The 25872-nt window shown below is 35.3% G+C and overlaps 4 protein-coding genes across 4 annotated transcripts; all 4 read right to left on the reverse strand.

The window, feature by feature from the left end:
* Positions 1-5284: 5284 nt before the first annotated feature.
* Positions 5285-8693, reverse strand: LOC125044143 (zinc finger protein 48-like). The gene is made up of 2 exons (XM_047640595.1): positions 8670-8693; positions 5285-6310 (listed from the first exon to the last, which is right to left on the reverse strand). Exons 1-2 carry the CDS (start codon positions 8691-8693, stop codon positions 5285-5287), a joined length of 1050 nt encoding a protein of 349 aa, XP_047496551.1.
* Positions 8694-14781: 6088 nt separating this feature from the next.
* On the reverse strand, positions 14782-15483 carry LOC125044145 (zinc finger protein 574-like). Its single transcript, XM_047640596.1, has one exon. It carries the CDS (start codon positions 15481-15483, stop codon positions 14782-14784), a length of 702 nt encoding a protein of 233 aa, XP_047496552.1.
* Positions 15484-17314: 1831 nt separating this feature from the next.
* LOC125044415 lies at positions 17315-19762 on the reverse strand. The gene is made up of 3 exons (XM_047641071.1): positions 19559-19762; positions 18980-19075; positions 17315-17433 (listed from the first exon to the last, which is right to left on the reverse strand). The coding sequence occupies exons 1-3, from the start codon at positions 19717-19719 to the stop codon at positions 17367-17369; spliced, it is 324 nt and encodes a 107-aa protein (XP_047497027.1). The 5' UTR covers positions 19720-19762; the 3' UTR covers positions 17315-17366.
* A 4416-nt stretch (positions 19763-24178) lies between these two features.
* Positions 24179-25872, reverse strand: LOC125043992. The gene is made up of 3 exons (XM_047640401.1): positions 25677-25872; positions 25124-25219; positions 24179-24302 (listed from the first exon to the last, which is right to left on the reverse strand). Exons 1-3 carry the CDS (start codon positions 25835-25837, stop codon positions 24236-24238), a joined length of 324 nt encoding a protein of 107 aa, XP_047496357.1. The 5' UTR covers positions 25838-25872; the 3' UTR covers positions 24179-24235.

The following is a 25872-nucleotide window of genomic DNA, read 5'->3' on the forward strand; positions in this document are numbered from 1 at the left end:
CGCCTTAATACATCTATTTTAAATATACCTATTTTATAAACATTTTCAATGAATAGTACACATTTAATGTTTCCCTTAACATTTTTCAGTAAACTCTAAAACAAATAAAAATGAATTGAGCACATTCCATCCTCCTCTCGTCTCCCTCTCTCCCATCTCCCCCAATCTCCTCTGTTTTTAACCATTGAGTACTTTGTTTGTCCGGCATAAAAGGCTCAATCTGTGACAGGAATGTGTCACTCTCCTTCTGACAAGGCAATGGACATGTATACCTTCCTCCTGACGCTATCTCTGCTGAGCTCCGCTCTCGCAGGCGGTATCTACCCTCCATCCGCCGTCACGTGTCAGCCTCGAACCGAGCAGATCACTCTTACCAGAACCACCGTAGAACCCGTTGTTGAGCAAGCAACCACGCTGAACCTGCAACACCAACACCACGACGTAAAGGTGACCAGCTTCGTGGTGGAAAGGCCCACTTACACACAAACCTTGCAAGTCACGCTCACCCCCGACCCTTCCATAATCACTCAAGTGAGTTTGGTCACCTCAACGGCCTTCCGCACCAAGCTGGCCGTCGCCCGAACCACCACCGTCCTCACCGAGACCGTGCAGCTTTTGGCTAGCGAACTTGCCGTGGAGGACAGGACTTTCACACAGACAGCGATACAGCTGGACACCAAGACGCACACGCTGACACGACTTAGCCTGGAGACGGCCTTCTCCACCCTCTCCGTCACGGACACTCAGCTGGTACTGGTCACCGAGACCGAGAATGTGCCTCACTTTGTCACCCAAACCACTCGCCAGACTTTCGTGAGCTTGCAGACCCAAACGGTCACGAGTTACAAAGATCTTCAGCTGCAAAAGACGGTTACCGTTACAGAGCACGAGTACGTTACCAAGTGTTACCAACCCAAGATCATCTATGGATACTAAATTAGAGTGATAGTTCAATATCGTTTATAGAAATTTTGTCACATAAAAATTAGGTATATCTATAAAGAACTATTCTTTAATTAGATGTTTCCTTCCACCATCAAAAGTACACGACAAAATTTGTTTTTCATAATAAAATGTTAGTAGTACATATATATATATATTTATTTTTATATAGTGAAATGTCTATTCATAACATAGCAACAATACATAAAGAATATAATCTTGACAATAATATACAAATTATAGTCCATGACACTTCTGAGGTGTTCAACAAAAAATAAACACGAAGTTAAGAAGGAGTTTTGAAGTAGTTTTGTTCATTAAAATGCCTTAGCAGCTTGGGGCCGATGAACAAAAATCTTGTTTTACATCGGCCTAACCAGCGTTTGTTCAAAATAGCTGAAGACATAAACCTCGGGATTCATAACTGTTGATCATGTTGTATGAAATCGACGCCGGCTCCCTCTTACAAGACAAGGGAATTATCAGTACCATTTTTTATATACTAAAATGTCGATTAATATCAACGGCCATCAGTAAATTATCAACGAGATTATTCGTGTCAAATAGCCCTTTAATATACTTTCGCAATTCCCTATGTTTCTTAACCCAATGCCGCCGGGGAAAATGAATAAAAAATGGGGAAAATGCTGTGCTAATTTTTTTCTCTCCCTCTCTCTCTCTTTCATAAATGGCTCTGCTAGTGCTTAGCCACAAAGGAGTGACCTTACCTGATTTGAATTGGCAGGAAAACAAATTTAGTGCTGTGAATATCGGTGTTATTTTTATTGTAAACATTATAATTACTATAATGTTATAAACATTAGTAACAGAAAAATAAGATAACGTAAAATATTTTCGTATATCAAAGAAAGGGGTAATCGAGCAAGACAAGCAGTACTCGTAATTGGATCATTGGTGATTTAGTACAAGTGTAGCCATCTATGAGTAAAAACAATTAAACAAGTAAACTCAAAATGGGCATGACATACACGTACACGTCATGCTTGTCGGCATTGTGTTAACGACTGAAAATTGGATCATAGGGATACATGATTATTATGTTGATGCTTGGTGTTTCCATGGTAAGTTAAAATTGCCTGTTATTACTTTTGGCACTTTCGCCTTCGGAATTCGAGACAGTCAAGAAAAATGTTGCCAAATATATTATAGCTTTTAAGGATATGGGACACCTTACTTGGCAGGGGAAAGCGCTGCTCAGGAAGGTCAAGAACCTCGACCTAATTAACGACGCACCTGACAGAGAGGCATTTTGATTTTCATATGTATATATACACACAGGTGTATATGTAATGTACATGTACACAGACAAACACACACACACACACACACACACTCACATACAAACACACACACACACACATATATATATATATATATATATATATATATACAGTATATATATATATACAGTATATATATATATATATATATATATATACAATATATATATATACAATATATATATATACAGCACACACACACATATATGTATATATATGTATGTATATACATATATACATATATATCCTTATATGTATGAGTATGGTTATATACAAGTATATATATATATATATATATATATATATATATATACATAAACACATACGTACACACATACTTATGCATATATGTATATGTATATACAATTATATGTATATAAACACAAAAATACATATAGTTGTGTATATATATACAGAAATATACATATATACGTATATATACACATAAGTTTACATACATATATATATACACATATATGTATACAAAAACGCATATATGTATATATAGATATATCTGCATATATATTTGCATATATACATACAGATATGTCTATGTATAAATATATATAATATACATGTATATATATACACATGAACGTCATATATATATATATATATATATATATATATATATATATATATATATATATATATATTTATACACATGAACGTCATATATATGTGTATATATATAGTTACATAGAAATGCACCAACCCCCCCACACACACACATACATGTATCTAATATATACAAGTGTGTAATGTGTCTATGTCTATCTATACAAACTCATGTGTATGTATGTATGCATATATGTATTTACATATAAACAAAAGTGTGTCTTTGTATTGTATATTACTTTAAAATTAATACAGGTATCCATTACAAGGGATACTATCATATGATTATTTGTTTATGCTGTAAATTTAATGCATATACTCTACTTTTATAATAATACGCGATTGAACTCTTATGTAATTCCTTAATTCTGCTTTGTATATGATATTCTTTCCTCGATAACTTACTCAGGTTCAGTTGCATTTATTTGACTAGTCAACGTCTAAGACGCATTGAGTAGAAGTCAATAAATCTTTTTACAAATACATGTTCCGATACTTGGTTATCGACCCACTATGTCATGGGTCGATAACCAAGTATCGGAACATGTATCTGTAAAATGATTTATTGACTTCTACTCAATGCGTCTTAGACGTTGACTAGTCAAGTAAATGCAAATGAACCTGAGTAAGCTGGAGACCCTGCAGGTCGTGGATAGCATCGAGGAGACGAGCGTGTCGACGAGCACGGAATATGTTCCTCGATACAGAACCAACACTCACACGCTCACGAAGATGGTCACGCAGACTCTGTGTCCGCCAAGTGCACAACACTCGCTCAAATGGTGAAATGTTCCTATTTTGTTGCTGACCAAACTTTTCCTTTGCAATAAATTGAGTTTAGAACATATATTTCAATCCAACTAAGCTGTGATGAAAAATTCAAAGCAATGTCTATCCGCCAAGTGCACATCATACACTGATATGGTGACCAGTGAAATAAAAGACTGTAGAGCAGAAATGAAATTTTAATTCCAGCTAAATTGATTTTGTTAAGTTAGTATGCGTGGACTAAATAAATGTTTCACTTGAAGAAATCGACACCTGAAGACCCACTAGGTCAGGAGTGTGTCCTTTGATACCAAACTAGCTTTCCTAAACTTACAAAGAACAGATAATGTAACGCTAAAATAGGAAAAGAAAATTTTAACTGCACATTTTTGTTTGGGTTTTCAAAAGAAAATGAATCATACAAACAATTATTAAATTTTAAAGAAATACTTTGAAAAAATATATTTCGCAGAAAAGATATATTCTCACAATTTTTCATTGACCTAAAAAGTATAATGGAAAAATGTGGTTGCCATTGACCCGTGCCAGGGATGAAGGTGTATAATTTAGGAAGCAAAATAACAGTTAATCAAGGACTGAATAACTATGGACTTATTGCAGTTCAGTTTAGGTTTCATGTACTTAGTTTTATTTTCTTCCAATACAAATAATAAAATGAAATCAGGACTCCCCCGAATGCATCTTCATTATGGTAGACATCTCCAGCCTTCCTAGAAATTAATAAGATTAAGGTTTAAATAATTATATATTTTCTAAAGATTTTTTAAATGAAAACCATACCCTCTTTGGTTAACAGACGCACGTACAAGTATTCGTATATACATATACGTATGGATGAGAACATTTCTCTCTCTATGTATACATGCATACATTTGTTTATGCATGAATAGATATATGTATGTGTATGTATATATATATTAGGTATATATTTTGTTGTCTTTACACACAGATATAAGATGAGTATATTTGTACATATATCTATATATATCTCTTTATGAATATATTTTTCTCAATATTATATTCCTGAAAATTGAATCGTGAAGATACCGAAAGTACTTACAGTAAAATTATGATAAAGGTTGGGAGTAGAATATACATAAATAAAATGGCTATTTCCAATATAAAATGCAATTAATTATTTTAATCTTACTTTTAGATTTGCAAATGAGAGAAAACAGGAACGGAGGCTTAATGGCGAGATCGGATGATTCTTCGAAATTCCGTAATTGTAGAATCCTTATTAAGCAACTCCGCAAAGCAGAAAAATGAGACGGTTACGTTTTCCGTTTCTTGAACTCGTAGTAAATTTTATTATTTCTGTTGAAAATGAACGCGTTCACAATACATTACAGCAAGAAAGAAAAAGGTTCTTATAAAGGTTGGCTTTAATCAATACTGTAAATTAATAAAATAAATGTTTTCCTTTTCATATATATGTAAACTTAAAACAAGAAAGACAGAAAAATATTAACTATCTTATTATCAATAGTTCTAGAATGTGCATTCTAGAATATTAGTAGTTAGTCGAATTCAAAATGCAAAAAAATATATTCATATTCTTTATTTTTCAAGCATACAATCCAAAACTTATCACTGGGTAAGAGTCACTGGCACCGAGAGGTGCGTAAACACAGTCACAACGAGGCCAGGAACTCTGGGTGTTTCTGGCGGATATGAGTCAACATCTTGTGGTCGCGCTGCCCGCCGAAGTCCATCCCGCAGACAGGACACTGACGGCGTCGACCTTTGACAGGACACTGGTGTTCCTCCGGCAGGGGGACGCTCTTGTCGCAGACATCACAAAACCAGCCACGGACTGTCCGGCGAAGGATCCTTTGCTTCCGCAGACACACCTTCAGTAGGATATGAATAAGCCTTTCGGACGAGCGCTTGAAGGTGCGATTGCAGGTGGGACACGAGAACTGAGAGGCGTCGTGAATGATTCGATGTCCGGTGAGGGTGGTCCGTCGCATGAAGCCTTTCCCGCACACATCGCACGTGAAGGGCCGATCCCCCGTGTGGGTATTAAGGTGCATCTTCAACTTGTATCGATTCTCGAAGCGCTTGTAGCAAAGATGACAGTGGGCGTTCTTCCTTCTGCGAGCGGAGGGCGAGGGACCAATTGGCGAGGATGTTACCTGCGGCGCCAGGAAGGTGACCGTGATGGGGCCGAGAGCGCTCTTGAATTCTTGGCTTACTGAAGGAGCAGGTGAAGGGGAGATGTTGAGTTCTGGGCTTAATGAAGGAGCGAGTGAAGGTGAGATGTTGAGGTCTTGGCTTACTGAAGGAGCCGCTGGAGCAGGCGAAATCCTCTCTTTTTCGTGGGGCGGAGACGCCGCCGAGGTCAACGATGGGGCAGCGTCCAAATCCAACTTCATATCAACAAAAGGGGTGAAGAAACTTGCATGCAAAGGTTTTGGCTGACTCCATGAAAGACCACTCGCAGGTCGCACACACTGTCTCTTCGGGGCCGGCAAGGGCATTCCGAATAAGTGGTCCATGATGTCCTTCGAGGAAAACGCCCCCAGAACATCTCCAAAGGGCCAGGCATAACAAACCGCGCCAGGCCCATACTGAGAGGCAGCTACGTCAGGCAGATCCCAAAAGTTGCGCACAAAGTGATCCATCTTGATGAGCCAACGAGAGAACCACTGTTGAGGCTACGAGTGAGGAAGAGGGTTATGAATGCTTCCTGACCTGAGGACGATTTTTACGAGTCAAGGTCACAGCCCGCCCGAGTCCCTTCCCCATTTCTGCATCTGTGACGATCAAAATTGTAAATAACTATTGTTGTGGTTATTTTCATGATAGTAATACTAATTATTATTCTCATTTTCATTACTATTATCATTATTGTAATCATTTTTATTACTATTATCATTATTGTCATCATTTTTATTACTATTATCATTATTGTCATCATTTTTATTACTATTATCATTATTGTCATCATTTGTATTACTATTATCATTATTGTCATCATTTGTATTACTATTATCATTATTGTCATCATTTGTATTACTATTATCATTATTGTCATCAGTTTTATTACTATTATCATTATTGTCATCAGTTTTATTACTATTATCATTATTGTCATCAGTTTTATTACTATTATCATTATTGTCATCAGTTTTATTACTATTATCATTATAGTCATCAGTTTTATTACTGTTATTATCATTTGTATAATGTTTATTATCATTTTTATAATGTTTATTATCATTTTTATAATGTTTAGTATCTTTTTTATAATGTCTATTATCATTTTTATAATGTTTATTATCATTTTTATAATGTTTAGTATCTTTTTTATAATGTCTATTATCATTTGTATAATGTTTATTATCATTTGTATAATGTTTATTATCATTTGTATAATGTTTATTATCATTTGTATAATGTTTATTATCATTTTTATAATGTTTATTATCATTTTTATAATGTTTATTATCATTTTATAATGTTTATTATCATTTTATAATGTTTATTATCATTTTTATAATGATTATTATCATTTTTATAATGTTTATTCTCATTTTCATAATGTTTATTATCATTTTTATAATGTTTATTATCATTTTTATAATGTTTATTATCATTTTTATAATGTTTATTATCATTTTTATAATGTTTATTATCATTTTTATAATGTTTATTATCATTTTTGTAATGTTTATTATCATTTTTATAATGTTTATTATCATTTTTATAATGTTTATTATCATTTTTATAATGTTTATTATCATTTTTATAATTATTATCATTTTTATAATGTTTATTATCATTTTATAATGTTTATTATCATTTTTATAATGTTTATTATCATTTTTATAATGTTTATTATCATTTTTATAATGTGTATTATCATTTTTATAATGTTTATTATCATTTTTATAATGTTTATTATCATTTAATGTTTATTATCATTTTTATAATGTTTATTATCATTTTTATAATGTTTATTATCATTTTTATAATGTTTATTATCATTTTTATAATGTTTATTATCATTTTATAATGTTTATTATCATTTTATAATGTTTATTATCATTTTATAATGTTTATTATCATTTTATAATGTTTATTATCATTTTTATAATGTTTATTATCATTTTTATAATGTTTATTATCATTTTTATAATGTTTATTATCATTTTTATAATGTTTATTATCATTTTATGTTTATTATCATTTTTATAATGTTTATTATCATTTTTTATAATGTTTATTATCATTTTTATAATGTTTATTATCCTTTTTATAATGTTTATTATCATTTTATAATGTTTATTATCATTTTATAATGTTTATTATCATTTTATAATGTTTATTATCATTTTTATAATGTTTATTATCATTTTTATAATGTTTATTATAAAAATTATTATTATTATTATCATTACTTTTATCACTATTATTATTATTATTATTGTTGTTATTATTTTTAACATTATTAGTATTGCTATTATTATTATCAATATCATTATCATTATCCTTTATATTATTGATACTATTATACTTTTCCTTATTATCATTATTTCCATTATCATTATTATTTTCATTATTATTATTATCATTATCATAGCAAGTTCAAACTTCTGTCTGGTTAAAAATAAAGTACATAGATGAACAAGATAACAATATTGAAGATTTCCTTTATATAAATATTATAAAAAAAATCCTGATTCAATCCTAAAGACCCTATATGACGTAAAATACGCAATTGCACAATACCTAGCCGAGAGTCACCACAGGCAGAGCCACGCATAACTCGAGCTGTACAGTATGGCGGAGTGGCTGACTGAAAGCCAGGTGGTGGTGAGTCAGTCAAGGAGTAAGCTCGAGTCGAAACATGGGTTGATTCGGATTCCGAAACCTTTTGCACGTATCTAATTTAAGTATTAATCTCCTTTTCCACACAGACTTCCTCCTCCATCATAACTGCCTCATTCCACTTCACCCTCGATCATTTTCCTGTCTGTTCATAGCTCTTGTGACGTAACCATCCTGTCCTACTTTGTATTGGGACACGATCATCATGACGATTGTATTTCACTTAATTACAGTTTATTGATTTCTGCCAATCCATCTTTCCAATTTTCTTTTTGTAGCTATTGTATATACGCAGCAGTTAAACGTATATCTGTCTACCAAATTATTTTTGTAGCTAATATATATATTCAGTAGTTAAACGTATATATGTCTACGTATATCTGTATTTCTCAAAATCACAGAGCCAAAAAATACCATTCATAGTCTTTAATTGTCAATATATATCACTGGGTAACAGTCATTGGCACCGATGTCCGTAAATACAATCACAGCGAGGCCAGGATCTCCGAGTGTTCTTGGCGGACATGAGTCAACATCTTGTGGTCGCGCTGCCCGCCGAAGTCCATCCCGCAGACAGGACACTGACGGCGTCGACCTTTGACAGGACACTGGTGTTCCTCGGGAAGGGGAACGTTCTTGTCGCAGACATCACAAAACCAGCCACGGACTGTCCGACGAAGGATCCATTGTTTCCGCAGACACACCTTCAGTAGGATATGAATAAGCCTTTCGGACGAGCGCCTGAAGGTGCGGTTGCAGGTGGGACACGAGAACTGAGAGGCGTCGTGAATGACTCGATGTCCGTTGAGGGTGGTCCGTCGCATGAAGCCTTTCCCGCATACATCGCACGTGAAGGGCCGATCCCCCGTGTGGGTATTAAGGTGCATCTTTAACTTGTATCGATTCTCGAAGCGCTTGTCGCAAAGATGACAGTGGGCGTTCTTCCTTCTGCGGGCGGAGAGCGAGGCATAGTTGGCGAGGAGGTTACCTGCGGCGCCAGGAAGGTGACCGTGACGGGGCCGAGAGCGCTCTTGAATTCTTGGCTTACTGAAGGAGCAGGTGAAAAAGGAGACGTTGGAGCAGGCGAAATCCTCTTTTCGCGGGGCGGAGACGCCGCCGAGGTCAACGTCCAAATCCAAATCCAACTTCATATCAACAAAAGGGGTGGTGAAGACACTTGCATGCAAAAGTTTTGGCTGACTCCATGAAAGGCCACTCACAGGTCGCACACACTGTCTCTTCGGGGCCGGCAAGGGCGTTCCGAATAAGTGGTCCATGATGCCCTTCGAGGAAAACGCCCCCAGAACATCTCCAAAGGGCCAGGCATGACAAACCGCGCCAGGCCCATACTGAGAGGCAGCTACGTCAGGCAGATCCCAAAAGTTGCGCACAAAGTAATCCATCTTGCTCATCCAACGAGAGAAACACTGTGTAGGCTGCGAGTGAGGACGAGGGTTATGAATGCTTCCTGACCTGAGGACGATTTTTACGAGTCAAGGTCACAGTCTCCATTTTTGCATCTGAGACGATCAAAATTGCTAATAACTGTTATTACTATTTGTGTCGTTATTTTTATAATAGTAATACTTATTATAATTTTTATTTCTTCCCATTTTTGCACCTGAGACTATCAAAATTGCTATTATTATTATTATTATTATTATTGTTGTTGTGGTTATTTTTATAATAGTAATACTAATTGTTATTATTATCTTGTTTGTGTCTGTCCGTGTGCTTGTGTATGTGTATATGTGAGTGTAAGTGTATATGTGCGTATATGTGTATGTGTACAACAAGCATAAAGCACATCAATCGGTCAGCACTTAGTTTTTGAGCTGCCGTGGCTGGTGTTTAGAGGTGAAAGGCCTTTCTTTGGCTATATGACATTTACGCATTGTTCGATCACAGTTTTGTTATTGTCTCGGATTTATATGACTATGTTTCTTAAACAATATCTCTTAAAATTTATAATATTCATTGCCATCAAAGCAATATTACATGTTCAAACTTTATACAAACAATATACAAAGTTGAAGGAAAAAGTAGGAAAATAACTAACGCTGACATCACGGTTTCCCCGGAACAATGGCAGCACCTGGGACAATCCGATCATTAGGGCCCTCAATTATCCTCTGCCTCCTCTCCGCTCACCTGTACGGGGATTATGTTGTCATCTTTAGTGCGATTTGTTTTACTTTTCTTTTGACATTGCACTATTATATCTGTATTTGCTGTTATTCTTATAGAACTCATTATTACGGAAATGGGCATTGAAGAGAGACAGAGAAAATGAAAGAGAGAGAGAGAGAGAATGAAAGAGAGAGAGAGAGGGATAATGAAAGAGAGAGAGAGAGAGAATGAAAGAGAGAGAGAGAGGGATAATGAAAGAGAGAGAGAGAGAGAATGAAAGAGAGAGAGAGAGGGATAATGAAAGAGAGAGAGAGAGAGAATGAAAGAGAGAGAGAGATTGCTTAATCCGGGCCTGCCCCCGATTTACAGCCTCTGACTTTCATTCTCACCCGCGTATCCGCACATGAATCTTCGTAAAACCTAATACATCAATACACTTACACATAAGGAGTTCATTTTATAGTACGCTGCAAAACCAACACTCATCGTCGTTCACTTTGCTGCGTCATGTATCCAGTCACAGAATCCTTTTTTTCCCTTTTTTATCCATTTCCTACTTTTTCTCTTCTTATGTTCGTCACTTAGTTATTTTATCTTGTTAGTATTAATTTTATTAGAATTTGTATGTACATGTATATCTTTATTTTCGTTTGGCTAATAATAATGATAATAATATATAAAAAGAAAATAAAGAACGGTAACATTAATAATAATGAAAAAAGTTAACATTAAAACATAATAATAATATAAAAGGAAAAAGAAAATTGAACAGATTACAAAAAAATAATAATGTTCATAATAAGTTGTAGTCATATTGAAAGTTTATTGCCGGTTTCCCTCTGCAAGAAGGAAATGGGGGGAGATTGCTGTTTATTATAATTTTTATATTGTTTATTATCATTTTTATAATGTTTATTATAATTTTTATAATGTTTATTATAATTTTTATAATGTTTATTATCATTTTTATAATGTTTATTATCATTTTTATAATGTTTATTATCATTTTTATAATGTTTATTATCATTTTTATAATGTTTATTATCATTTTTATAATGTTTATTATCATTTTTATAATGTTTATTATCATTTTTATAATGTTTATTATCATTTTTATAATGTTTATTATCATTTTTGTAATGTTTATTATCATTTTTATAATATTTATTATCATTTTTATAATGTTTATTATCATTTTTATAATGTTTATTATTATTATTACTATTATCATTATTATTGTTATTGTTATTATTTGTTAACATTATTAGTATTGTTATTATTATTATCAATATCATTATCAATATCTTTGATATTATTGATACTATTATACTTTTCATTATTATTATTATTTCCATTATCATTATTTCCATTATTATTTTTATTTTCATTATAATTTTTATTTCCATTATAATTTTTATTTCCATTATAATTTTTATTTCCATTATAATTTTTATTTCCATTATAATTTTTATTTCCATTATCATTTTTATTTTCATTATCATTTTTATTTCCATTATCATTTTTATTTCCATTATCATTTTTATTTCCATTATCATTTTTATTTCATTATCATTTTTATTTCCATTATCATTTTTATTTCCATTATCATTTTTATTTCCATTATCATTATTTTCATTATTATTATTTCCATTATCAATATTTTCATTATTATTATTATTTCCATTATCATTATTTTCATTATTATTATTATCATTATCATTATCATAGCAAGTTCAAACTTCTATCTGATTAAAAATAAAGCACATACATGAACAAGATAACAATATTCAAGATTTCCTTTGTATACATCCTGATTCAATCCGAAAGACCCTATAAGACGTAAAATACTTGGCCGAGAGTGACCACAGGCACAGACACACATAACTCGGGCTGTACTGTATGGCGGAGTGGCTGACTGAAAGCCAGGTGGCGGTGAGGTTGGAGTCAGTCAAGGGGTAAGCTCGAGCCGAAACATGGGTCGATTCGGATTCCGAAACCTATCATGACTGCCTCTTTCCACTTCACCCTCGATCTTTTTCCTGTCGGTTTATAGCTCTTGTGACGTAACTATTCTGTCCCACTGAATTACAGTTTATTATTTATTAATTTTTGCCCATCCACTATATATTCTCAGTAGTTAAACGTATATCTGTCTATCAAATAATTTTTGTAGCTTATATATATATTCAGCAGTTAAACGTATTTCTGTAAATCTCAGAATCACAGAAAGCCAAAAAATACCATTCATAGTCTTTATTTTTTTAAACATATCACTGGGTAACAGTCATCGGCACCGATGCCCGTAAATACAATCACAAAGAGGCCAGGAACTCTGGGTGTTCTTGGCGGACATGAGTCAACATCTTGTGGTCGCGCTGCCCCCCGAAGTCCATCCCGCAGACAGGACACTGACGGCGTCGACCTTTGACAGGACACTGGTGTTCCTCCGGCAGGGGAACGTTCTTGTCGCACACATCACAAAACCAGCCACGGACAGTCCGACGAAGGATCCTTTGCTTCCGCAGACACACCTTCAGAAGGATATGAATAAGCCTTTCGGACGAGCGCTTGAAGGAGCGGTTGCAGGTGGGACACGAGAACTGAGAGTGTAATGAGCACAAGGGATGTGAAGTTAGAATGACCCAAAAATTCGTCTTGAAACCACCCTGTATATACCTCACTTGGTCTTTATGCATATGCATTACTCATATATACCTCAGTTTTTTTGTCTGTAGCTATGTAAGATAGAAGTACTTAATTATTTTATAGACACTTTATTTTAATAGTTTTATATAAAGTTCATATATTTCTATATTATTTTTTTTATTAAGATTGGGAAATTGTAAAGTATAATAGTCTACCCTACAAAGTACTGTTTTTTTTTTTGTTTACCACACCATACATTTTCTTTATTTAAAGGGTACACTGTTATATGTCAATAGTACCGTTAAATTAAGGTTGTATAATTGATATTTTGATTAAGAAAACCATGTGTACTATCTTTGTTATTGAATAAATTCATTTAAGTTCTGAAAATTATGTATGTATAGGTTAAGAAGAACTATATGTTTGTACTATATGTGATCTGAGTAGACTTTAAATTTTGAAATATATACAGTACTAAAGCCTGATACTGTTGCTATAACCATAGAGAGAGAGAGAGAAAGAGATCAGAGAAGAGTGCCACACAACAGCCTGAAAGTCTTTTAGATTATCATGAAATATCCGAGGTAAGAAAGAATGTTCAACTGTAATTATATAATTAATAAAGTCATAAGATACTATATATTTGATTTATAGAACAAAAGGGCTGTAAATATTGGAGATCAAACTAGAAATTAGAGATAAATAGTATGTCTTCTTCACAGCTGGAGGCTGGCACCTGGCACTGAACAACATCCAGATGTGTCTCTCTCATTATTATTAAGAATTTAAAACCCATTCAAAGCGTAAGTGTTCTTAACATTTATAATTGTATACTATTGAAATGATGTTTAGTCAAAATTTACTAGAATGTGCATACAATTACTCAGATCATGTATAATAACATAAATGCTATACGTAATTTGTTTGTTTGCAAGATATATTTTGTTCTTTTACGAAATACTTATTTAGATTTATAACATTATATTGTTTATCATTCCTAAACTAGAATATTGTTTCTTTTCTAGGAATGGGTTTAATTTTTAGTTTATTATAATGTTTATTTTTTTGTTTATTGTTTAGTTTATTTTTTTTAGTTTATATTTTTAGTTTTTTTAATGGTTTTGCTGAAGATTGGGATGTATTGGTTCCTGGTGCTGTGCACAATAATGGGAAAGAAAATATCTCTTGGGAGCCCAGGAGATGGATGAAAAGAAAAGAAGACAGCTGAGAAGACCAACTAGTGACAAGTTGGAGTAGCTGAATATTTTGGTAAAAGTATGTTTATATTATTGTAAAAGTGTAATGATTTATGATTCCTAATGTTAACTAAAATTTGTAAGCTTATTAAGTGTTTTGATATTACCCATTCTCTCAGTTACCTCTAAGGTTGAAATTAGATCATAATACCCTGTATGATTAATCCTCTTTTATGGTGTGTGTTCTAAAGGTAAATTTTGGAGAAACCACACCTAGGAAATAACAGATAGTGCCCATCTGGATAAAATAATTTGAGTAGTTCTCAGAGGGGCGCAATATAAGAGGTGTCGTGAATGATTCGATGTCCGTTGAGGGTGGTCCGTCGCATGAAGCCTTTCCCGCACACATCGCACGTGAAGGGCCGATCCCCCGTGTGGTTATTAAGGTGCATCTTTAACTTGTATTGATTCTCGAAGCGCTTGTCGCAAAGATGACAGTGGGCGTTCTTCCTTCTGCGGCCGGAGGGCGAGGGAGCAGTTGGCGAGGAGGTTACCTGTGGCGCCAAGAAGGTGACCGTGACGGGGCCTAGAGCGCTCTTGAATTCTTGGCTTACTAAAGGAGTAGGTGAGATCTTGAGTTCTTGGCTTACTGAAGGAGCAGGTGAAGGTGAGATCTTGAGTTCTTGGCTTACTGAAGGAGCAGGTGAAGGTGAGAGCTTGAAGTCTTGGCTTACTGAAGGAGACGCTGGGGCAGCGTCCAAATCCGATGACTTCATATCAACAAAAGGGGTGAAGTAACTTGCATACAAAGGCTTTGGCTGACTCCATGAAAGGCCACTAGCAGGTCGCACACACTGTCTCTTCGGGGCCGGCAAGGGCGTTCCGAGTAAGTGGTCCATGATGTCCTTCGAGGAAAACGCCCCCAGAACATCTCCAAAGGGCCAGGCATAACAAACCGCGCCAGGCCCATACTGAGAGGCAGCTACGTCAGGCAGATCCCAAAAGTTGCGCACAAAGTGATCCATCTTGATGAGCCAACGAGAGAAACACTGTTGAGTCTACGAGTGAGGAAGAGGGTTATGAATGCTTCCTGACCTGAGGACGATTTTTATGAGTCAAGGTCACAGCCCGCCCGAGTCCCTTCCCCATTTCTGCACCTGGGACGATCAAAATTGCTAATAACTGTTATTATTACTGATGTCGTTATTTTTATAATAGTAATATTTATCATCATTTTTATTTTTCCCATTTCTGCACTTGAGACGATCAAAATTGCTACTATTATCATTATTGTGGCTATTTTTATAATAGTAATACTAATTATTATTATTATCATGTTTGTGTATGTATGTGTGTGTGTGTGTTCGTGTGCTTGTGTATGCGTGCGTGTACGTGCATATGTGCGTGTGTACAAGAAGCATAAAGCACATAAATCGGTCAGCACTATTACGGAAATGGGCATGGAAGAGAAAAAGAGAGAGAGAAAATGAAAGAGTGAGAGAGAGAGAGAAAGAGAGGGAGAGAGAAAGAGAGAGAGAAGAGAGAGAGAGAAGAGAGGGAGAGAGAGAAAGAGAGGGAAAGAGAGAGAGAGAGAAAGAGAGGGAGAGAAATAAAGAGAGAAAGAAAGAGAGGGAGAGGAAGAGAGAGATTGCTTAATCCGGGCCTGCCCCCGAATTACAGCCTCTGACTTTCATTCTCACCCGCGTATCCGCACATGAATATTTCATGATTTTTTATGTATATATATCTTTATTTTTGTTTGGCTATTTTCGTCGTGTTTCATTTTGTTTTATTTATATTTATTTATTCGTATTTCAGTAATTTAAATCGATTTTTTTATATCTGCTTTAGTAGTTAAATTATTATAATCATTTTTATACTTGTTCTCTTAATTTATTTGTCTTTTTTATTTTGTTTTACTTGGTTTATTCAAAGATCCGTATTGCGTTCCAGGAACCGTGTGTTTTCCCTAAAATATAGATATTGTTTTTTTTTCACATTTGTTTCACAAATGTGGTTCGTATCATTATTTATTTATATATATACATGTGTGTGTGCGTGTATATATATATAAATATATATATATATATATGAACGTATATATATATATATATATATATATATATATATATATATATATATCAACATGATGCTAGATAGATGATTCATGCCCGTGTTTAAATTCCTTCCAAAATTTTGGTCTCTTTTATTTTTCTATTTACGAAAAATGAATATGTAAAACAGTGTGTTTATGAAAAGGATATGATAAAAACTGAAATTATTTCAGCCTCCTGTTTTCATGACTATTTTCATCATATCCCTTTCTGTCTGTTTACCTTACCGTTTTGTTTGATTTATTTGTGTGAATATTTTTTTTTGTTTTTTTTCAAAATTTGGGGATTTTGTATACCTCAGTTTAAGAGAATGTCTTTTTATTATATAAAACTGTTGCATAATATCATGAATATTTTTTTGTACAGTTTTCTTTTCGTATTTTCTCTCTTCTCCCCTTTTATGTTTTTCTTTGGGTCTACTTTTTATTCATCTCTCTTTTTCTTCTTTTCGTTCACCCTCTCATCTCCCTTTTCAGTTTTCTTTCGGTCAACTTCGTCTATCTGTTTTTTTGTTTTTTTTTGTTTTTTTCTTCTCTCCTTTCCTCCTTCTTATTCTCTTCATCACTCTTCTTGTGGTCAGCTTAGTTTATCTTATTTTTTTCTTCTCTCCCTTTGTCATTTTTTCTTTCCCTCTTCTCTCCCTCGGTCTCTTTTCTTCTCTCCCTCTCTTCTCTCCCTCTCTCCCTCTTCTTCTCTCCCTCTCTCATTCTTCTACTCTCCTATTCTCCCTCTTCTTTTTTCCATCTCTCACTCTTCTCTCCGTCTCTCCCTCTTCTCCTCCTCCTCGTCCCTTTTCAATCTTCTTTGGGTCTCTTGCGATCTTTCTTCGTGGGAATAATCCACCTCAGGCCACCACCAACGCTGGAGAAATCATGATGTTAATAATATATAAAAAGAAAATAAAGAACGGTAACATTGATAAAAATGAAGAAGTAAATATTAAAAAATAATAATAATATGGAAGGAAAAAGAAAAATGAACAAATTAAAAAAGTAATGATGTTGATAATAAGTAAAAAAATATATGATGCTAATGATATGTAAAAATGTAATAATAATCGCATACTTCCAGACACCATATCTAAAAACGCCACAGACACCATACTCACAAACACCATACTAACGGACACCATGCAGACACCCTATTCACGGACACCATACTCACAGACACATCACTCAAACACACCATACACACGAACACCTTATAGTTACCATACTCACAGACACCATACTCATGGACACCATGCTCACAAACACATTTTAGTTACCATACTCACAGACACATCACTCAAACACACCATACACACGAACACCTTATAGTTACCATACTCACAGACACCATACTCATGGACACCATGCTCACAAACACATTTTAGTTACCATACTCACAGATACCGTACACAAAGACACCATACTCATGGACACCATACTGAAAGACATATTCATGGTCACCATACCCACAGACACCATATTTACAAACACCACAGATACCAACTTCACAAACACCAAGGACACCATACACACGGACACATTACAGACACCATACTCTAAGACACCATACTCACAAACATGATACTCACAGATTCGAAATTCACAGACACCATACTGACAGACATAATACAGACACCATACTCACAGACACTATACTCACAGACACCATACTCACAGACACCATACTCACAGACACCATACTCACAGACACCATACTCACAGACAACATACTCACAGACAACATACTCACAGACAACATACTCACAGACAACATACTCACAGACATGATACAGACAGCATACTCACAGACATGATACAGACACCATACTCACTGATAACATACTCAGAGATATGATACAGACACCATACTCACAGACAACATACTCACAGACATGATACAGACACCATACTCACAGACAACATACTCAGAGATATGATACAGACACCATACTCACCGACAACATACTCACAGACATGATACAGACACCATACTCACTGACAACATACTCAGATATATGATACAGACACCATACTCACAGACATGATACAGACACCATGCTCACAGACATGATACAGACACCATACTCACAGACAACATACTCACAGACATGATACAGACACCATACTCACAGACAACATACTCACAGACATGATACAGACACCATACTCACTGACAACATACTCAGAGATATGATACAGACACCTTCCTCACAGACATGATACAGACACCATACTCACAGACATGATACAGACACCATACTCACTGACAACATACTCAGAGATATGATACAGACACTATACCCACAAAACCATACTCACAGACACCATACCCACAAAACCATACTCACAGACACCATACCCACAAAACCATACTCACAGACACCATACCCACAAAACCATACTCACAGCCCACTCACCTCGTGCCGCCCCCGATGGTGTGACTCCCACCAACAAACACCTTCAGGTTGTCATTTGGGTTGTAGTCATATTGAAAGTTTATTGCCGGTTTCCCCCTGCAAGAAGGAAAGGGGGGGAGATTGCTGTCAGGTCGGAGGGAGACGTTTGTTCTGGCGTGGCCTCGAGGGGTATGTTGGTATCGAGTGGTGCTTGGGTATGTGCGGACAAGAATTGATGCAAAAGAATGTTCCGCTTGGATGCACTGTGGTCAAATGATGCTAATAATGATAATAATAATGATAAGGATGATGATGGTGATGATGATGATGATGAAGATGATGATGGTGATGATGATGGTGATGATGATGATGATGCTGATGATAATATTGATAATAGTAATGATATTGACAATGATAAGAATAACACCAATAAAAATATCAGTAATGATAATAATATACATATTAATTACGAACATAACCGGATATATTCTTTATATACACATACACACACTCTTATTCTATCGATACAACATGCTTGCAATCTAAGCTTACGCATCCACAAACATACCCTTCAGTGTACAAGGATATAATCCTCCTTACCTAGGGCTTCCCGAGATCCCGCCTGAGACAGTGTGATTCCCCTGGCGACGTTTCCTCACGAGCGACATATACGAAACGTTTTCATGCTTTCGTGGTGCCGTGTTTGCAGTGTGGATGGCAACCACGACGAACAAAACAGCCCAGTATAGAGAGAGGTTCATGGTGTCTCCAGTGCTTGTGGACGTGTGGCCGCGAGTACGGGTGAGTGCGAGTGCGTCCAAGCAAGGGGAAAAATCGGGTTTTATAACGTGCAGTTTTCGACGAGATAGAGCGTCAGTAATGTTCTCGGAAGAGAGGAAGTATTGATGGCCTTTGTTTTATCTGTTATTCTAGGTTAGAATGAAGGATGCTCTCAATATCAATGTATATCTAGGATGGAAGGAATGTTCTTAAATATTCACGACTGTCTCTTTACACACCCACACACACGTCTGTGTGTGTGGGTGTGTGTGTTGGTGTATACACACACATATATATAACTATCTACATATATTCGATATAATTATTACCATTACCATTTTCTTTATTATTATTATATTGTTATTATCGTCATCATTGTTACTTTTATTTCAACAATAGTATTATAACAGCAATAGAATTAATCATATATATTTGTTGACGTATGGGTGGCAAAATAACGAAAAAACAAAAGAAATGTATATATATAGAGATACACGCACACATACACACACACATATATATACATATGTATATATATAAATATATATACATATATATATGTATGTATATAAAACCGAAAGAGACACCGAGAGGGAGAGAGAGAAATAGAGAGAAATTATTATCATTTTTGTTTATTATCATTTTGTTAATGTTTATTATCATTTTTATATTTATTCTCATTTTTTTAATGTTTATTATCATTTTTTAATGTTTATTATCATTTTGTTATTGTTTATTATTATAATTATTATTATTGTTGTTATTATTATTATTATCATTATTACTATTATCATAAATATTATTATCGTTATTGTTTTTGTTATTATATTTTCAACATTATTATTATTGCTATTATTATTACCAATATCATTATCATTATCTTTGATATTATTGATACTATTATACTTTTCATTATTATCATTATTAAACTTTTCATTATTATCATTATTAAACTTTTAATTATTATCATTATTAAACTTTTAATTATTATCATTATTAAACTTTTAATTATTATCATTATTAAACTTTTCATTATTATCATTATTAAACTATCAGTATCATCACTATCATTATCATAGCAAGTTCAAACTTCTGTTTTGTTAAAAATAAAGCACATAGATGAACAAGATAACAATATTCAAGATTTCCTTTAGATACATATAAAAAATCCTGATTCAAGCCTAAAGACCCTATAAGACGTAAAATACTTAGCCGCGAGTGACCACAGGCACAGACACACATAACTCGAGCTGTACAGTATGGCGGAGTGGCTGACTGAAAGCCAGGTGGCGGTGAGGTTGGAGTCAGTCAAGGAGTGAGCTCGAGTCGAAACACGGGTCGATTCGGGTTCCGAAGGGCCGATCCTCCGTGTGGGTATTAAGGTGCATCTTCAACTTGTATCGATTCTCGAAGCGCTTGTCGGAAAGATGACAGTGGGCGTTCTTCCTCCTGCGGGCGGAGGGCGAGGGGGTTACCTGTGGCGCCAGGAAGGTGACCGTGATGGGGCCGAGAGCGCTCTTGAATTCTTGGCTTACTGAAGGAGCAGGTGAAGGTGAGATCTTGAGTTCTTGGCTTACTGAAGGAGCAGGTGAAGGTGAGATCTTGAGTTCTTGGCTTACTGGAGGAGCAGGCGAAGGTGAGATCTTGAATTCTTGGCTTACTGGAAGAGCAGGCGAAGGTGAGATCTTGAATTATTGGCTTACTGGAGGAGCAGGCGAAGGTGAGATCTTGAATTCTTAGATTACTGAAGGAGCAGGCGAAGTTGAGATCCTCTCTTTTTCGTGGGGCGGAGACGCCGAAGCCAACGATGGGGCAGCGTCCAAATCCGATGACTTCACATCAACAAAAGGGGTGAAGTAACTTGCATACAAAGGCTTTGGCTGACTCCATGAAAGGCCACTCGCAGGTCGCACACACTGTCTCTTCGGGGCCGGCAAGGAAGTTCCGAATAAGTGGTCCATGATGTCCTTCGAGGAAAACGCCCCAAGAACATCTCCAAATGGCCAGGCATAATAAACCGCGCCAGGCCCATACTGAGAGGCAGCTACGTCAGGCAGATCCCAAAAGTTGCGCACAAAGTGATCCATCTTGATAATCCAACGAGAGAAACACTGTTGAGGCTGAGAGTGTTATGAATGCTTCCTGACCTGAGGACGATTTTTACGAGTCAAGGTCACAGTCCGCCCGAGTACCTTCCCCATTTTAGCATCTGAGACGATCAAAATTGCTAATAACTGTTATTACTATTTGTGTCGTTATATTTATAATAGTAATACATATCATTTTCATTTTCCCCCATTTTTGCACCTGAGACAATCAAAATTGCTACTACTATTATTATTATTATTGTTGTGCTTATTTTTATAATAGTAATACTAATTGTTATTATTATCATGTTTGTGTATGTATATGTGTGTGTATGTGCGTGTGTCTGTCTGTGTGCTTGTGTATGCGTCCGTTTATGTGTATATGTGAGTGTAAGTGAGTGTAAGTGTATATGTGAGTATATGTGTATGTTTACAAAAAGCATAAAGCACATCAATCGGTCAGCACTTAGTTTTTGAGCTGCCATGGCTGGTGTTTTGAGGAGAAAGGCCTTTCTTTGGCTATATGACATTTACGCATCGTTCGATCACAGTTTTGTTATTTTATCGGATTTATTTGAGTATGTTTATTCAACAATATCTCTTAAATTTTATAATATTCATTGCTATCAAAGCCATATTACATGTTCATACTTTATACAAACAATATACAAAGTTGAAGAAAAAAGTAGGAAAATAACTAACGCTCACGTCACGGTTTTCCCGGAACGATGGCAGCACCTGGGACAATCCGATCGTTAGGGCCCTCAATTGTCCTCTGCCTCCTCTCCACTCACCTGTACGGGGATTGTTATGTTTTCATTTTAAGTGCAATTTGTTTTACCTTTCTCTTGACCTTGCACAGTTATATCTGTGTTTGCTGTTATTCTTATAGAACTCATTATTACGGAAATGGGCATGGAATAGAGAGAGAGAGGGAGAGAGAGGGGGAAGGAGAGAGAGAGAGAAAGAAAGAGAGAGAGAGAAAGAAAGAGAGAGAGAGAGAGAAAGAGAGAGATAGAGAGATAGAAAGAAAGAGAGGGAGAGAGAGAGAGATAGATAAAGAGAGGGATAGAGAGATTGCTCTGCCCCCGAATTACAGCCTCTGACTTTCATTCTCACCCGCGAATGTGTCCGCACATAGATCTTCGTAAAACCTAATACATCAATACACTTACACATAAGGAGTTCATTCTACAGTACGCTGCAAAACCAACACTCACATATAAGCTTGAAACATGTCCTCGTAATTTTGCCAAATGTAGATAGGAAATCACACAATAGCATACATAATGACGATACTTTTACAACCCCGGTATTCGGGCGGAGACAAAAAGATTTTTAAAAATATTTTCCTAAACATATTCGCGAGCATCGTCGGCCACTTTGCTGCGTCATGTATCCTGTCACAGAATCCTTTTCTTCCTTCTTTATCCATCTGTTACTTTTTCTCTTCTTTTGTTCGTCACTTAGATATTTTATCTTGTTAGAATTAAATCTATTAGAATTTTTATGTACATATATCTTTATTTTTGTTTGGCTATTTTCGTCTTGTTTCATTTTGTTTTATTTATATTTATCTATTCGTATTTCAGTCTTTTAAACCGATTTTTTTTATATCTGCTTTAGTAGTTAGATTATTATAATAATTTTTTTTATTTTGTTTTACTTGGTTTATTCAAAGATCCGCATTGCGTTCCAGGAAACGTGTGTTTTCCCCTATAATAGAGATATTACCTTTGTTTTTTCATATTTGTTGAATTTCCATATTGCAAATGTGGTTCGTATCATTATTTATTTACATATATACATGTGTATATATATATATATATATATATATATATATATATATCATCATCATGCTAGATAGATGATTCATGCCCGTGTTTAAATTCCTTCCATAATTTTATTTTATTTTATTTTTCTATTTACGAAAGATGAATATGTAAAACAGTGTGTTTATCAAAAGGATATGATAAAAACTGAAATCATTTCAGCCTCCTGATTTCATGACTATTTTCAGCATATCCCTTTCTGTATGTTTACCTTACCGTTTTGTTTGATTTATTTGTGTGTGAATATTTTTCTTCAAAATTTTGGAATTTTGTATACCTCAGATTAAAGAGAATATCTTTTTATTATATAAAACTGTTGCATTAGGTCCTGTATATTTTGTTGTACACTTTTCTTTTCGTATTTTCTCTCTTCTGCTCTTTTCTGGTCTTCGCTTGGTCTACTCTTTACTCATCTTTCTTTTTCTTCTTTTCTTTCACCCTCTCATCTCCCTTTTCAGTTTTCTTTCGGTCAGCTTCGTCTTTCTTATTTTTTTCTCTCCCATTCTCCCTCTATTTTTTTCCCCTCTCTCACTCTTCTTCTCTCCCTCTTTCCCTCTTCTCCTCCTCTTCATCCCTTTTCAATCTTCTTTGGGTCTCTTGCGATCTTTCTTCGTGGGAATAATCCACCTCAGGCCACCACCAACGCTGGAGAAATCATGATGTTAATAATATATAAAGATAAAATAAAGAACGGTAACATTAATAATAATGAAAAAGTAAACATTAAAAAAGAAAAATAATATAAAAGGTAAAAGAAAAATGAACAAATGAAAAAAAGTAATGATGGGGATAATAAGTTAAAGATTATATGATGCTAATGATATGTAGAAAGGTAATGATAATCGCATACTCACAGACACCATATCTAAAAAAGCCACAGACACCATACTAACAAACAACATAATAACGGACAACATGCAGACACCCTATTCACGGACACCATACTCACAGACACCACACTCAAAGACACCATACACACGAACACCTTATAGTTACCATACTCACAGATACCATACTCAAAGACACCATACTCATGGACACCATGCTCACATATACCAGACACCATACTGACAGACATATTCATGGTCACCATACTGACAGACATTCATGGTCACCATACTCACAGACACCATATTTACAAACACCACAGACACCATATTTACAAACACCACAGATACCAAATTCACAAACACGATACACACGATCACATTACAGACTCCATACTCTAAGACACCATATCCACGTACACCATACTCACAAACATGATACAGATACGATATTCACAGACACTATACTGAAAGATATAATACAGACACCATACTCACAGACATGGTACAGACACCATACTCACAGACATGGTACAGACACCATACTCACTGACAACATACTCAGAGATATGATACAAACACCATACTCACAGACAACATACAGACATGATACAGACACCATACCCACAGCCCACTCACCTCGTGCCGCCCCCAATGGTGTGACTCCCACCAACAAACACCTTCAGGTTGTCATTTGGGTTGTAGTCATATTGAAAGTTTATTGCCGGTTTCCCCCTGCAAGAAGGAAAGGGGGGGAGATTGCTGTCAGGTCGGAGGGAGACGTTTGTTCTGGCGTGGCCTCGAGGGGTATGTTGGTATCGAGTGGTGCTTGGGTTTTATTTGGGTATGTTGGGTATGCTATGCATGTTTGGGTATGTGCGGACAGGAATTGATGCAAAAGAATTGTCCGCTTGGATGCACTGTGGTCAAATGATGATAATGATGATAATAATGATAATAAGAATGATAATGATTATGATGATGGTGATGATGATGATGATATTAATAATAGTAATGATATTGACAATGATAATTATACACCAATAAAAAATACCAGTAATGATAATAACCGGATATGTTGTATATATACACATACACACACTCTGATTATATCTATACAATATACATGGAATGTAAGCAAACGCATCCACAAATACACCCCTTCAGTGTACAAGGATATAATCCTCCTTACCCAGGGCTTCCCGAGATCCCGCCTGAGACAGTGTGATTCCCATGGCGACGTTTCCTCACGAGCGACATATACGAAACGTTTTCATGCTTTCGTGGTGCCGTGCTTGCAGTGTGGATGGCAACCATGACGAACAAAACAGCCCAGCAGAGAGAGAGGTTCATGGTGTCTCCAATGCTTGTGGACGTGTGGCTGCGAG

The sequence above is a fragment of the Penaeus chinensis genome, chromosome 35 (genome assembly GCF_019202785.1).
Source record: "Penaeus chinensis breed Huanghai No. 1 chromosome 35, ASM1920278v2, whole genome shotgun sequence".
NCBI lineage: Eukaryota > Metazoa > Arthropoda > Malacostraca > Decapoda > Penaeidae > Penaeus > Penaeus chinensis.